The 13,155-nt window shown below is 47.5% G+C and overlaps 1 protein-coding gene across 3 annotated transcripts in view; it reads right to left on the bottom strand.

Moving 5' to 3' along the window:
• Positions 1 to 7,573, bottom strand: part of LOC136642367 (spectrin beta chain, non-erythrocytic 2-like) — a 61,637-nt gene extending 54,064 nt beyond the window's left edge. For all 3 annotated transcript variants that reach the window (XM_066618614.1, XM_066618615.1, XM_066618616.1), the window contains exons 1-2: positions 6,300 to 7,573; positions 2,103 to 2,210 (exon numbers count right to left, since the gene is read on the bottom strand). In XM_066618614.1, coding sequence (XP_066474711.1) covers positions 2,103 to 2,210; positions 6,300 to 6,719 — 528 coding nt within the window. In that variant the 5' untranslated portion in view covers positions 6,720 to 7,573. The remainder of the gene's footprint in view (positions 1 to 2,102; positions 2,211 to 6,299) is intronic.
• Positions 7,574 to 13,155: the final 5,582 nt, after the last annotated feature.

The following is a 13,155-nucleotide window of genomic DNA, read 5'->3' as shown; positions in this document are numbered from 1 at the left end:
ATGGGGGGGAGAGGTGGCCATAGCCGCTCTGCTCTGCTGCATATGCCGCCTCCTGACTTGCTACTTTTCCTCTGCTGAGAACAAGGTGGGTGGGGCAGCATGAGGTGGGGAGGGCATGGGAAACATGGTGGTGGGAGAGAAGGCTGGCTGGGCAGTGGCAGAGATGGTGCATCTCATCAGCACAGGGCTCGCTCCTAGCAGGCTTCAAACTGGGAGGGAAGAATAAGTCCTCTGCTTGGGAAGGAGGGAGCCCAGCCTGCTCTTATGGGGGGGGGTGTCCAAGTGCCCCAGCCTGCATTCCTCCGTCTTGCATGGGGGGAATAGGGGTGGCATCTGCATGTTGGGGTGTATGTGTGTGAGCAGCCCCCATCTATTTTGGGGTGAGTCGTGATCTTGCTGGGTGTGGCTGCAATCCTTTCCACACTTTCCTGGGAGTAAGCCCCATTGACTCAAGTGGGACTTACTTCTGAGTAGACCTACATAGGCTTGGGGTCTGTGTCAGCTTAACCAAGGATCTTCACCTTTCTCTTTTTCCTCCCCCTTCAAAAAAGAGAAAAAAAGCCACTCTTGATGGCTTTGTCTCCAAAAATTGATTAAAAAATAAAAATACCCATTTATTTTCAGTTACCCCCCTTTTTCCTCCTGCCTCCTGGGGGGTAACATGTGCAGGGTAACAGTTAATAATAACAATAACAATAACAGTAGTTATTTCAGTAGTTTTCAACAGCAGCTTTTCAACAGCAGCTTTTCAACAAAAAGTTCCCAAAGTGGTTTACAGAAAAAAATCAAATAACTAATGGTTCCCTGTCCCAAAAGGGCTCACAATCTAAAAAGATGCAACACCAGCAGACAGCCACTAGAAAAGACACTGCTGGGGGGAGGTGGGCCAGTTACTCTCCCCCTGCTAAATAAAAAAGGAGCACCCACTTGAAGAAGTGCCTCTTACCGGTTAGCAGGGGTTAACTGTTGTTGGCTGCTAAATGTTGGCTGCTATTAGAAGACAAAAGGCACAATCCTAGCTAGGTCTACTCAGAAGTAAATCCTATTATCTTACTGGGACTTACTCCCAGGAAAGTGAGGTTAGGATTGCAGCCAGTCTCTGGATCTCAGTGTCACACCAGTTTGCAATTAGCAGATACACACAAAACAGTCTTCCCCTCCCCCAGCAAATTCATCACTTCTTCTCCCCTCCCATTCCAAAACCCTCCAGGTGTGCTGCTAACAAACTCAGGGCACAATCCTAACCAGGTCTACTCAGAAGTAAGTCTTATTTGTTCAATGGGGCTTACTCTCAGGTAAGTGTGGTTAGGATTGCAGCCTCAGAGTGCTGGCAGCTGTTTTTATGTTTCTAGTGTATAATTATAACACCTTCATCCCCATTCTGGGGGTAACTGAGGTGAGGTGATGTAATGAGGAGCCATGGCCAATGGCCACTAGGAACAGGGGAGCCTCAGGCTGGAAAACGTTGGCTTAGGTAGAGAGACATAAAACAGCAAGACAGGAAAATAAGCTAATGACCAGTCTAGTTAAAGCAGGAAGGAGTACTTCACAAGTATTTAAACTAGGAACTAAATAGGTAACCAGTCCTCCGGGTGGGGATGGACACATACATATCCACACCCATAGTTACTATACAGATCTAGCTTGCATGCTGTCCCTCTTCCAACAACCCTAACATAGAAAGACTTATAACAAAATTCAAGAACTCTTATCTGGAACAAACCTGCTGTACTTTAACTCACTGAGACATGCTCCATCCTAAAGGACTTCATGCACTATTAATTTTTTGTGCACAGTACATGTGCACTTACTTCCCATCCATTGTGCACAATTCACAGATCTTTCTCATTAAGCACTGCCTCTTTTATTGAAATATTATTTTGCATGGACAGCCCTAAGTGCAATATTTTGTCCTGGGGAAAATATCATGCTTCCTGCAGACTGCTTTCTGGTCTACTGTCACAGTTGTGTGGGGTGTGGAATGTGGACACGTCGTACCCCAAACACAACCAACACAACTTCCTCTCATGCTTGCTGCCATCTGGGGAACTTTAGGTGCATTTACAGACACAGAGTTCAGAAAGGAGACTAAAGACACATACCATGTGGAGGGGAACAATTCTGTCCCCTGAAGAATGTCTGTCACCCGCCTGGGACCTCCTTGTATCTTGCTTTTCTTCCTCTACTTCCACCTCTTTCCTGAGAAAGACCTAGATGGGAAAACAAAGTAACTGGTAAGGATACAGTCTCACCTGACGATGAAGAGTGCTGAAGACCACTTAGCCAGGCAGCCAGGGACTGAGCTGGTCAAACTGCAATGTCACAGTGCAGCGAAAAAAAGGACACTAAAAATAAAGACCTTGCCAAGAATGCCCAACTGCTGCTTAATGCAAAGTCTTAGAGAGATTATGCATTTAGGCAACTGACTCACTGTCATGCTAGCCAGTTAGCCATGCTTTTAACAAGGATTCCCTATCTCCACAGGGGTGGTGTCAGGGTTTGGCAATGTCAGGCATTGGCTGAGGGAACATGTCTATCAGACAGTTCACTTGACTAGGCCAACCCTGAACCCTCAGTACCAGGGCAGCACCCAATGCACCATGGGAAGGAGCACTGCAAGACATGCCCCAGTAACCTGGCACCAGTACTGCATCTCTGACCACTCTATTTGGATGTATTTCCTACTCTTATACTACATTGTTTTCCATTTCATTCATTCTCACAAGAACTCTGCAATGGAAGTCTCAATTATTTCCATTATTCCCACAATTATTTTGCAAATGAAGAACAAAAGCTAGTCCCTTTCTCACACCACACAGCAAGTATTCATCGAAGGTGACGTTCAAACCCATCTCAGTAAGCACAATCCTATACTCCAAAATAAGTTCCATTGTATTCAGTGCTACATTCTCAGGTAAGCATATAAGACTGCAGCCAATGTTTTGGTCAACTGATTACACAATCCTTCTTTTGCACATTTGTAGCTATCAAATGGGTGAGGAAAGCAATACAACTCAAGTGGCAGGAAGCACAGAGCACCCTATATTTTAGCACCATAGACAGACAGACAGACAGACAGACAGACAGACAGACAGACATCTCCTATATTTAGGAATTAGAGTTGCATATATGCTCAATGCTGCCTGTGCCAGGTATTATTCTAAGATCAAATAATCTGAGGAAAGATCACCCTCCCTTCCATCTCCCTAAGGTTTTTTCTTCCTCACTTTTACTCAAAGAGCAAAACCTGTCTTCAGGAGGAAGCAGAAATGAAGAGACATGGCAGTCACAATGGTCACATGTAACTGGAAAGGATAAGGACTATATAATCATAGCACATTTTGTTCTTGGAGTTATTTGCCTTCCATTAGTAGCAAAGTACCCTGGTACAGGGTCGGTACCTTCCTAATGTACACAATGGGCTATTAGTGGTTCACACAAGCATTAGCTCTTGAAATAGCAACTCTATTAGAAAAATAGTATGACACAGTGCTGGACAAAAGTACCACATACTTCTGTGAGAACATGATAAAAATCAACTCCCCTACCCCTCCAACTGTGTAGTCTATTCAAAGACACACTTTGGGTAGAGACGGCTTTCAAGTTCGTCTTCTTCCTAACAAATGGCTAATAAAGAGAGGGAGGCCCATCAAGCATATGACAGAGCTCAGTGAACAAGGGGGAAAGGCTGATTTAGGGAATTTTCCATTAGAAGGAACAAAAGCGATGATGTCATCCTGGCAAAGGAGCATCGCCCAGGAACCGCAACTGCCTGTCAGGGTTCATGATTCACAACAAAGAGGGAGAACTGCTACTGTAGCAGGGTACCCAATGAAAACCGAACCCTGAGTACTGCATACTAGAATACTGAAACAACATATACTAAAGGTACAGGCTGTTTGCTGCTCAAAAGATCTGGGACTAGCAAGAGGGCACTTCATTTGAAAAAAACTGTAAAAACTGTCATTGCACCATTCCTTTGACATTCCCTCCATCCAGTGCTGGAATGTGTATCTGACATGGGGGCTCAGGAGGGGAGAGATAGTGGTTTTAAAAAAGCAGAAAATCAATTTGCTAAACCCTGTAACGAAATTATTCACCTCCAAATTAGGATACTGCACTACTTACTTGCGACTGATGTACACTCAGGGGAACATGTCTGGGATATGTTATTATCTCAATAAGGCTCAAGAGGGCCCATCTGAGAGATGGCAGACTAAGACAGCAGTGCCCTCCACCCTGCCAAATGCCTATAGGTCCAAGGGGTGATACTTTGCTCCTATCCTGTTTATGGAATGGCTGGTTGATAGAAACACTGAATGGCTGTTACAGTGCTGGGCATGGTGCCCTGCAGTCAAAGATGATCACACTTAAACCTGTCTGTATATTCCCCAGGGCAGCCCATTTGGCTCTTCCCCAGCCAGTGCTCAGTAAGGGGAGATAAGCTTGCAGGTGACACAAGTGCTTTATTTACATATGAAGCCCCTTCAATCCATCAGCCACAGGAAAACAAGGCTGTCAGCACAAGATGATCTCATCCTTCCTGCAGAGCTGCTCTGCTTGGATTGCAGAGGCAGGGCTCCCTCCCACACCATCTCATCCCATCCAACAAGCAGCAGCCCGGAGCACATGTGAAAACAAGAAAAGAGTTCATCTTTGACTTGCTTTGGAAAGTGCAGGCTGCAAATGAGAAGCGACTGGCTGGAATCTCATTGTGCAACCGCACAAATGGGGGCATACAAATCTATGCAAAGGAGAAACTTGTCTGGGTCCCACAGTACAGTTTAATGCCAGGGAAACACACAAGGACTTACAGATTCTTGGCTGAGATTTCAAGGTCAATGTGGAGGACACTTTCCCTGGGGCCTATGAGATAGCATGATGAGGTAATGCCTCTGCCAGACACTACAGAGAAACTTGACAAAATCTTGCCTTCACTCACAACCAAAATGAGCTGTGCAGCTTCAGTTCATCTCCATAGGAGCACGTTTAGTACTTTCACAAGATGTCACATTTCACAAGACCCCAGTACTACTTTCTTCCTTCTTGTGGGCTTATAAAACCTATATAGGGAAGTGGCTAAAGGGGCTGCAGTGATGCATCTTGTCATGGGCAGCTGCGCCTGATGGGAGGTTGAGACATTTACTGGTCAAAACTGCTTTGACTACATTTGTCAGACAAGTCTCAGCATTGCTTCTGAACATCTGCACTTTATACAGATGCATCTTTTCAGACATTCGCCTGTCACTTCCCTATAAGGATTTTAAAAGCACAAGTAGACAGAAGTAGTACAAGCCTGGTACTGGCACAGCAGGAATCAGGGTTATTGGAAGCGTCCAAACAACAACACCACAAGAGAATGAGCTGAAGGGGCTGCTTGGTTTGGATTATCAATATTGGCACAGTCCTATATTGAGATTCAGGGTTTATAGAGTAGAAGGCTGTGCCAGTATGTAGTCTCTCTTTATATCCCAAATCAACTACCACTCCTGCATGCTGTATACATTTTCCTAACTACCTCACATCCTACCAGCATCACTCACAAGCCTCGTTCAGCACTGACACACTTGCTTGTAAAGTAAGCTGGAAGACAAACTTAGGTGCTGACTATAGATTATATGAACAGTCCTTCTTCGACTTATCCCACCAAGCCCAGGGCTTTGCTTCCTCACTATAGCAGTCACACACCACAAAAACAAAAGGGCATCTGAACCCAGGAGATAAAAAGTGGAATAGGACTAGAAAAAGCAGAACTCCACTCAACTTTTTCCCAATGCTGGGAAAAGAGAAATCATTATACACTGAAAGAGGATATCAATTAAACCACCCAAGTGGCACATTACTTCACTGGGGTCCTGCATTCTGTTGAGACTACAGCGATTCACCTATGTAGAAATACTATTAGATATTGCTGGACATGATGACAGTGAATTAAAGCATGGTGACAGAATCGCCAGGTGAGTTTTTCAGCCTTACCACAGTAGATAAAGTGACTTCATTTCCTGTCTCCAGTTGTCCCTTGCTCACAGTTACCCCTGTGAAGATGGAGAGATCATGCTTCTTTCATCTCCAGTGACCAAACCTCTCAAACAGTTTGATAGATATGGGGAAAGCAGAGTAACAGGAGGGGGGAAAAAAAACTAGACCCTCTCAAGATGCACATTGGCTTGCCAGTTATTTGGGTCTCCTTGCATAAGGATCCTAAAACTAGAGAAGGAGCCAGAACTAGCCTGGGTATATGGCAGAAAGTGGAATACAGGGTGGCAGAGAGTAATGGGGTTAGGGGATAAGGACCTTACCTTGAATTGAGCTTTGCCTGTTCTGCAGTTGTTGTTGTTGCAGTTTCTCTCACAGCTGGTGTGGGCAGAACTTCCACCGAGCATCCTCTCCTCGCTGGAACTAGATTCCCTGTGCCAGTTGGACAGGGTGATCTTCTTGATGGAGCGGGACAGTGAGTTGCGATTGACACGGTCTTCATTGGCGACTACCTCCTCCGCAGGACTGTTGCTGTCAAACCTACCTCCAGTGGACTCTGGGGAAGCCTGAGCCAGATAGAGAGAAACATGCTCATTGAGGTTCTGGTGCAAGACACAATTATCCAGAGCAGTCATAGGAACGCCAGGACAGTCGTCTCCTGGAAAGTCCGGGGAACACTTTGGTAAGGAAAGCTTGGTGCTAATGGTGAATGGCTGGACCTTCCTTGCTGTGCTGCCAGACATTTTTCTCCTTTCATTGGCCCTGCAGGGTCCAGAGGAAACTCTGGGGGTCACAACTCCAGATAACTCACACTGTGGGCTACAAGCGATGGAGGAGAGAAGTGCCTGGGGGCAGTGTGCAAGGAGAGGTTCTGGCTCAGGCCTCTTCTGCACCAAGCGCCAGGAGCCCCAGAGATGGAGACCTTGCCTCAGTGGGTCTCGTCCTGCCCCTCTCCTCCACAGGCCAGGTCCAGTGGGGCCTGCTTGGAAGAGCCCAGAGGGAGAGGCCTCGCAGTCTCAGCGGGTCTCCAAGCAGGAGAAGCAGTCACGTTCCTTGCACCACTCCAGGCCCCTGGGCAGCGAGGTGGGCGGGAGGTGCCGTCAGAGGAGGACGCGTGTGAGAGCAGGGGAGGGCGCTGGGTCCTGCCTGGCTCCCAGGCCGGAGAGAGCGGCGCTGGAAGCGTCTGTCTGGGGGTGGGTCCTGAGGAATGAGCTCAGCCCGAAGTCTTCTCCTCGGCAGGCTCCGGCTCTTCCCCCTCCTTCGGAGCCGCTCCAGGCGCGCAGCGCTCCTGCCCCGGGACGCCCCGTCTCAGCGCAGGTGCCGTCGAGCCCCGGAAAGTTGGGCGCTGCCCGCCCCTCTCAGTCGTCGTCCACCTTCTTGCGCAGGTTGAGCACGCAGAGCAGGCAGGTGAGCGCGGCCTCGCGGGACTGCCGAGAAGTCAGGCGGGCCCCCAGGCGGCGGAGCAGCGGCAGGAGGCGCTTGCGAGCCGCGAGCAGCAGGCGGGTCAGCAGGGTGCGCAGGAGCAGCGCGGCGAGCAGCGGGGCGGGCATGCTGCGCTCGGGGCGCGGGGCTGGGATCTGCGGGGGGAGGCACACATAGCGGGGTCAGCTGCCAGCCGGCGACGGGAAGCGGCTCATCCTCCTGCCCAGCCCAGCCCAGCCCCCGCTCCCGGTCCCAGCAGCAGCTCCAGTCCCTATATTTAGCCCAGCCCCGCAGGCAGGCAGTTCTTTCGCATGAGGTAATGCGGCTTGGGCAGAGGGGAAAAGACGGCTTCCAAAAGCACTTCCAGCGGTTCGCCTTCGGGGGTTGGGGGAGGCTCAGCCTCTCCGGGGCTGGCTGCCACCTGCTGCACTTCGCGGACAGTGGAAGCGGGCTGGGGTCTGCTGGAGGGGCAGCAAGCGAGGCATAAGAACAGCCCCACTGGATCAGGCCATAGGCCCATCTAGTCCAGCTTCCTGTATCTCACAGCGGCCCACCAAATGCCCCAGGGAGCACACCAGATAACAGGAGACCTCATCCTGGTGCCCTCCCCTGCATCTGGCATAGCCCATTTCTAAACTCAGGAGGTTGCACATACACATCATGGCTTGTAACCCGTAATGGATCTTTCCTCCAGAAACTTGTCCAATCCCCTTTCAAAGGCATCCAGGCCAGATGCCGCCACCACATCCTGCGGCAAGGAGTTCCACAGACCAACCACACGCAGAGTAAAGAATATTTTCTTTTGTCTGTCCCAAGCCTCCCAACGCTCAGTTTTAGTGGATGTCCCCTGGTTCTGGTGTTATGGGAGAGTGTAAAGAGCATCTCTCGATCCACTTCATCCTTCCCATGCATAATTTTGTATGTCTCAATCATGTCCCCCCTGAGGCGGGAGAGTGCGCCAGTCATGCAGGACACCCCCCTTTCTGTGCCTTTGATAACTGCGTGGCAGAAATTCAACAGGTGATGCTTTCTTTCCCCCTGCCGAGTTTCTGCCTGGGGGCAGCTGTGAGCAGCACAGGGGCAGCCGACAGAGTTGGCGGGACGTCGTGCACCGCCCGCTGGGCTCCGGCGAGCCCTGCTTTGGGTTAGTCGGAAAGCAGCCACGGGGAGTTGGAGGCACCTGCTTGCAAGCCCGCAACCCTTTTGCAACCGCAGGTGTGTTGCTTTCCTTATGGGGCGTTTGGGGAGGGGGCTTGCAAAGCGTTCCTGCCTCGCCTCCACTCCAGTGCAGCCCGTTGCTAGAGGACGGAGGCAGGCACTGCGCGCGCAAAGGCTCCCCGCTTGCCCCCTTCCTCCTGCGCGGGACCGCCCTCCCCTCCCCTCTCGTAGCTGCTGCAGCTGCTCTGGTGCCCCCTAGCGCGCGGGCCGCTGGAATCTTGGAGAGGAAGAGTGCGGGCGGAGGTGGAACGTTGTTCCCCCCAACGTTCGGAGGTGTCCTAGCAACGGAGCGCGTCGGAGGCGATGATGCAATTGGATTCCACAAGGATCGGCTCCAAGCGCGGGGACTGGGAAAGGAAACTTGCCCGGGCGCTATGGCAACGGCCTGAGAATTCTGACTTCAGCCTCTGGGCAGTGAAGGCGGGACCGGGAGTGCTGCTGGAAGGCCGGAGGATCCCCTCGCTCTCACCTTCTTTCTCTTCCCTTGCTGAGCCTCCTTGGGCGCTCGAGGTTGCTGATCAGTGCCAGCACCCAGCGCAGAGGGCGTGCATGCCGCTTTATAGGAAGCACTTTCTCGGCTCACGAGGTCGCTTCCCATGTTTGCAAACTCCCTACACCTTGTAGAGAGAAATTATAACCTACGTGTAATTGGCAGGTGCGACGACTGCACGTGGCGATTTTCTCCCTAAGCTCAGGAGTCGTGTTTAGGTTTGATCCTGGCATGTTCCTGATTAATTTCAATTACCCAGGCTGCATGTGGTCATCTGGGCAGGCCAGAGTTTCTCCTTCCTTTTAATGTTAAATGTTCTCTTTTATGACGTTATTTCTTCTTTCTAAAAAGGTGCTTGTGGAGCTTATTAAAACTTGAGCTGCTTCAAAAATCAATAAACTGATCTCTCACTTCATACTGCCTCCTGACCCACTTGGTTTCATGCTCAAAAAGGGTTTTAAAAAGTCAAATACATGTGGGTGGCCACAAAGCACTGGCATTACTTGGAAAAAAAATGGACAGGGGCAGGAATAGGGCAACATGCATTTCTAAAGGATGGATAAGTTTTACCCCACATGCTAAGATTTCTGAAGGAGAAATAACAGTATATTTACCACTAATGTTCCAGTCTGAAATAGATTTCCTCTGGAGTAAGTCACACTGATTTTAATGGGCTTAACTCTCAGGCATGCTAAAAGCTGCGAGCTTATATTAATTTCAGCAGTGAGGGAGCACTGTTCCCCTTTGGCAGTAACTATTCTAAAGTGCTCTCCTTTCAGTAGTAAAGGAGACCCAAATGTAACTTGAATGTTCATATAATGAAGTGCCTTTCAGATTTTGGCTGCCAATTTTAGGACAGCTTTTGTTAAGCCTCTAGATTCTGCTCACTATAGCTCATGAGAGTCATCTGCTGACACTGTCACTTCTGGGTTTCATTTTCACAAACTCTAATATGCACTGAAGCATGAATAAACTGTTTCATTATGCTTTAATCACCCTAATTTGCGAGTACAGGAAGGTGAGTTTTCCCCCCAGTAATTTTGGGTACATATCTTTTGAATGGAATAAATATGAAGGTGACACAGTTTTATTCATTACACTAGGAAGAATCCTCTCTAGCTACATACTTTCATAATTTGCTCATTTCATTCAAATTATAGTTTGCCACAAGAAGAACAATCAATGTGTCCTTTGTCATCCAGACAGCACAAAGGATGACATTAAAATAACAGCATAGGACAACTTGCTCTTTTGGAGGTGAAACATTCTAGTCAAGTTCAACACAACAGACTGAAGCTGCCTATTTGTAGACTGAACACTTGTTGATATGAAACACTGACTCCTTAGTTCCTGTCTGCTGGCCGGGTTAATTGATTGTGATATTTGGGTAATTCTGTGGGTCAAGACACACCATATATTGTCTTACCACAAGCCCAGTAACAGTTTTTCACTTAGAAAATATTGCCCTTCCTGGTTTGCAACTGTATGAAATCCAGGGAAACAAGAAAAAGTACTTGTAAAATAACAGATGGTGGGGAACAAATTAGCATCAACTGGAAAACATGGGCCTGATTGATTATTACCAGCAGGCTTCATTGCTGTTTTAACTGGGCAAAGGTCAAGACTAAAATTCTGCCAACCTGTTGAGATTGTTCATTGCCACCAGATGCTATAAAATCATTTCAATAAATGTTTTCATTCATCACCAAATGGCAGCCTAGAATGTAATCCCAGCAATGGGATGCAGGGTTTTAAAGTATCATATTTATAGATAATAAATGCATTGATTGTCTGGTTAATAAGTTGATCAGCCAATTGAATTATTACAATATGTTCATACAGTTCACACATTTGTGAACATTTGATCATAGTGATAACAATATATCTTTACATAGATTAATCTATTTTAACCACATGCTGGAATTGAATAGACTGAATTTACATTAACAGCTGCAATGCAAGGTACCCTTTGGGTGGAGTACAGCTTCAGATTAAATGATTTAAGTATATATTTTTATGCATGCAATTCATGAGATGATAAATCAAACTGTTTACCCTGTGAATGCTGTATTTTAATCCCTACACCTTCAACACAACAGCATCTTTTAAAACTAGTACCTCATTCTTGAAGCTAAGCAGGGTCAGGCCTGGTTAGTACTTGGATGGGAGACCACCTGGGAATACCGGTTGCTGTAGGCTTATACCATAGTCTTTTGAGACTGAAGGTTGCCAACCACATTCTTGAAACAGCCTTACATATCTTTTCCACTCCACCCTTACTTTTTGTCTGTCATTTCCCCAAGTTCTCTATCAAAAAGTCTTTATCAGAACAGGGGAAAATGACCAGGTTCAGCATGCACTTTCTTTAGGTTGAGAGAAAGAGACAGAAATGGTATCTCTACATTTACCCTACCCCAATTTCCTGCTCCCCAAATCACTGTCTATTCATGGAATGTTTAATCGTAGAGATAGGAAAGTTTATAGCATACAGAAAAGCATAGAGATAGGAAAAAAATCACAACCAGCTTGAGCTTCTTACAAAAACTGGCAACCACTCGTGCCCACGATTCCCCTGGTGGTGTTGCTTTATCCCTTCAGTACATCTCTATATACTTACCATTAGAACTTAGAGTGGAAAACTAGTTCAGTTTTAGACCAGAAGTGCCAGAGACCACATCAGTGTGTAACTCAAATCTTTTTCTATCCGTTTTTTCCATTGAAACATGGAATAGGAAGCACAGACTCTGCAGGTGAGAATCCAGAGGTCATCCCTGCCATGGAACACATTTCTGACCTGTACAATTCCCCCCCAAAACAGCCCTATAAAAGTGTAACCTGAGCAGCTCTTACTGTCTTTGGGCTTCTTCCTTTGTCTCCTCTTCCAGGACTGCAGAAAGGTCCTGAGAGCAGATTTTGCCTCTCTGCACTTCCTTTGACAAGTGAATTGTCTACAGCACCAATATGCTCAGACAATGAAGAACAATAAAAAAGTCTCGTCCTTGTCAGCTGTCCTTTAAGCTCTATACCCACAGCCAGCTCTGCCTCCCCACCCTCCACAAAGGGTGTGGGGAGGAACACATGTTCAATGTAAATGTTAGCTGTCAACTTTGTGACCCCATCTGTTGGGCTGGAGCATGCAGAAGGGGTTAATTGGGAAAGGGAGTGGGGGTAAAGAAAGGGATCACAGCATCTGTGCGCCACAGTTACAAGCCCCAGACAAGCAGCCAGCTTTGGAGTACAGCCGGCTGCCTAAACTACTTTACTTGCTCTGCTAAGGACTGTTACTGATCTATTCCTGCCTCACCTCCCCACCACACAGCAGACTCAGGGCACAATCCTAACCAGGTATACTCAAAAGTAAGTCTTATTTTGTTCAATGGGGCTTACTTTCAGGAAAGTGTGGTTAGGATTGCAGCCTAAATAATGTAGACATGCTCTTGTATTGCAAGCAATAGGAATGGGCCTACTCACCAACTTCCTGTGTTTTCTAACTTTTAAAAAGAAGTGGGTGTGGAAGAATGGAGGTAGGTATCTAATCAAACAAATGAGTCTGTCAAGGCGACATTACAACATTTGAGATGCACATCAGGCAGCACAATCCTAACGTGGTGGAACGGGCAGGCCAGCAGGTCTGCATTGTAGCCAGCGCATGTTTTGGGTTGTCTTACCTTTACCCCAGAGACAGCCTCAGCAGCCCCAATGGGGCTACTCAAATCTGTGCCACATAAATTGGTGGCACAAATCTGAGCAGTCCAAGACTGCCCCAGGCCATCCGGGAACGGTTAGGATCCAGCACAAGTGCCAGATTTTGAGTCCCCGTGCCTGACTCCTGCATCCAAACCCAAAATGGAGTCTATAGCATAATACTGACCCCCTTTAATCATTAGTTTAAATTAAACCAAATTTGAATTGATTGGCATTTCTTGAGAGCCATGGGATTCAACAAGCTTAAACCCAAGTACTTTGTTGTAACTGCATTGTGGATAGGTTAATAGTTTAATGAGGCTTAATAATGAGAAAATATTCAATGTATCTACAGTACTGTATTT

Source organism: Tiliqua scincoides, chromosome 1, assembly GCF_035046505.1.
Source record: "Tiliqua scincoides isolate rTilSci1 chromosome 1, rTilSci1.hap2, whole genome shotgun sequence".
Classification (NCBI taxonomy): Eukaryota; Metazoa; Chordata; class Lepidosauria; order Squamata; family Scincidae; genus Tiliqua; species Tiliqua scincoides.
The sequence above is the reverse complement of the archived record's forward strand: the minus strand, read 5'-3'. Positions and strand labels throughout refer to the sequence as shown.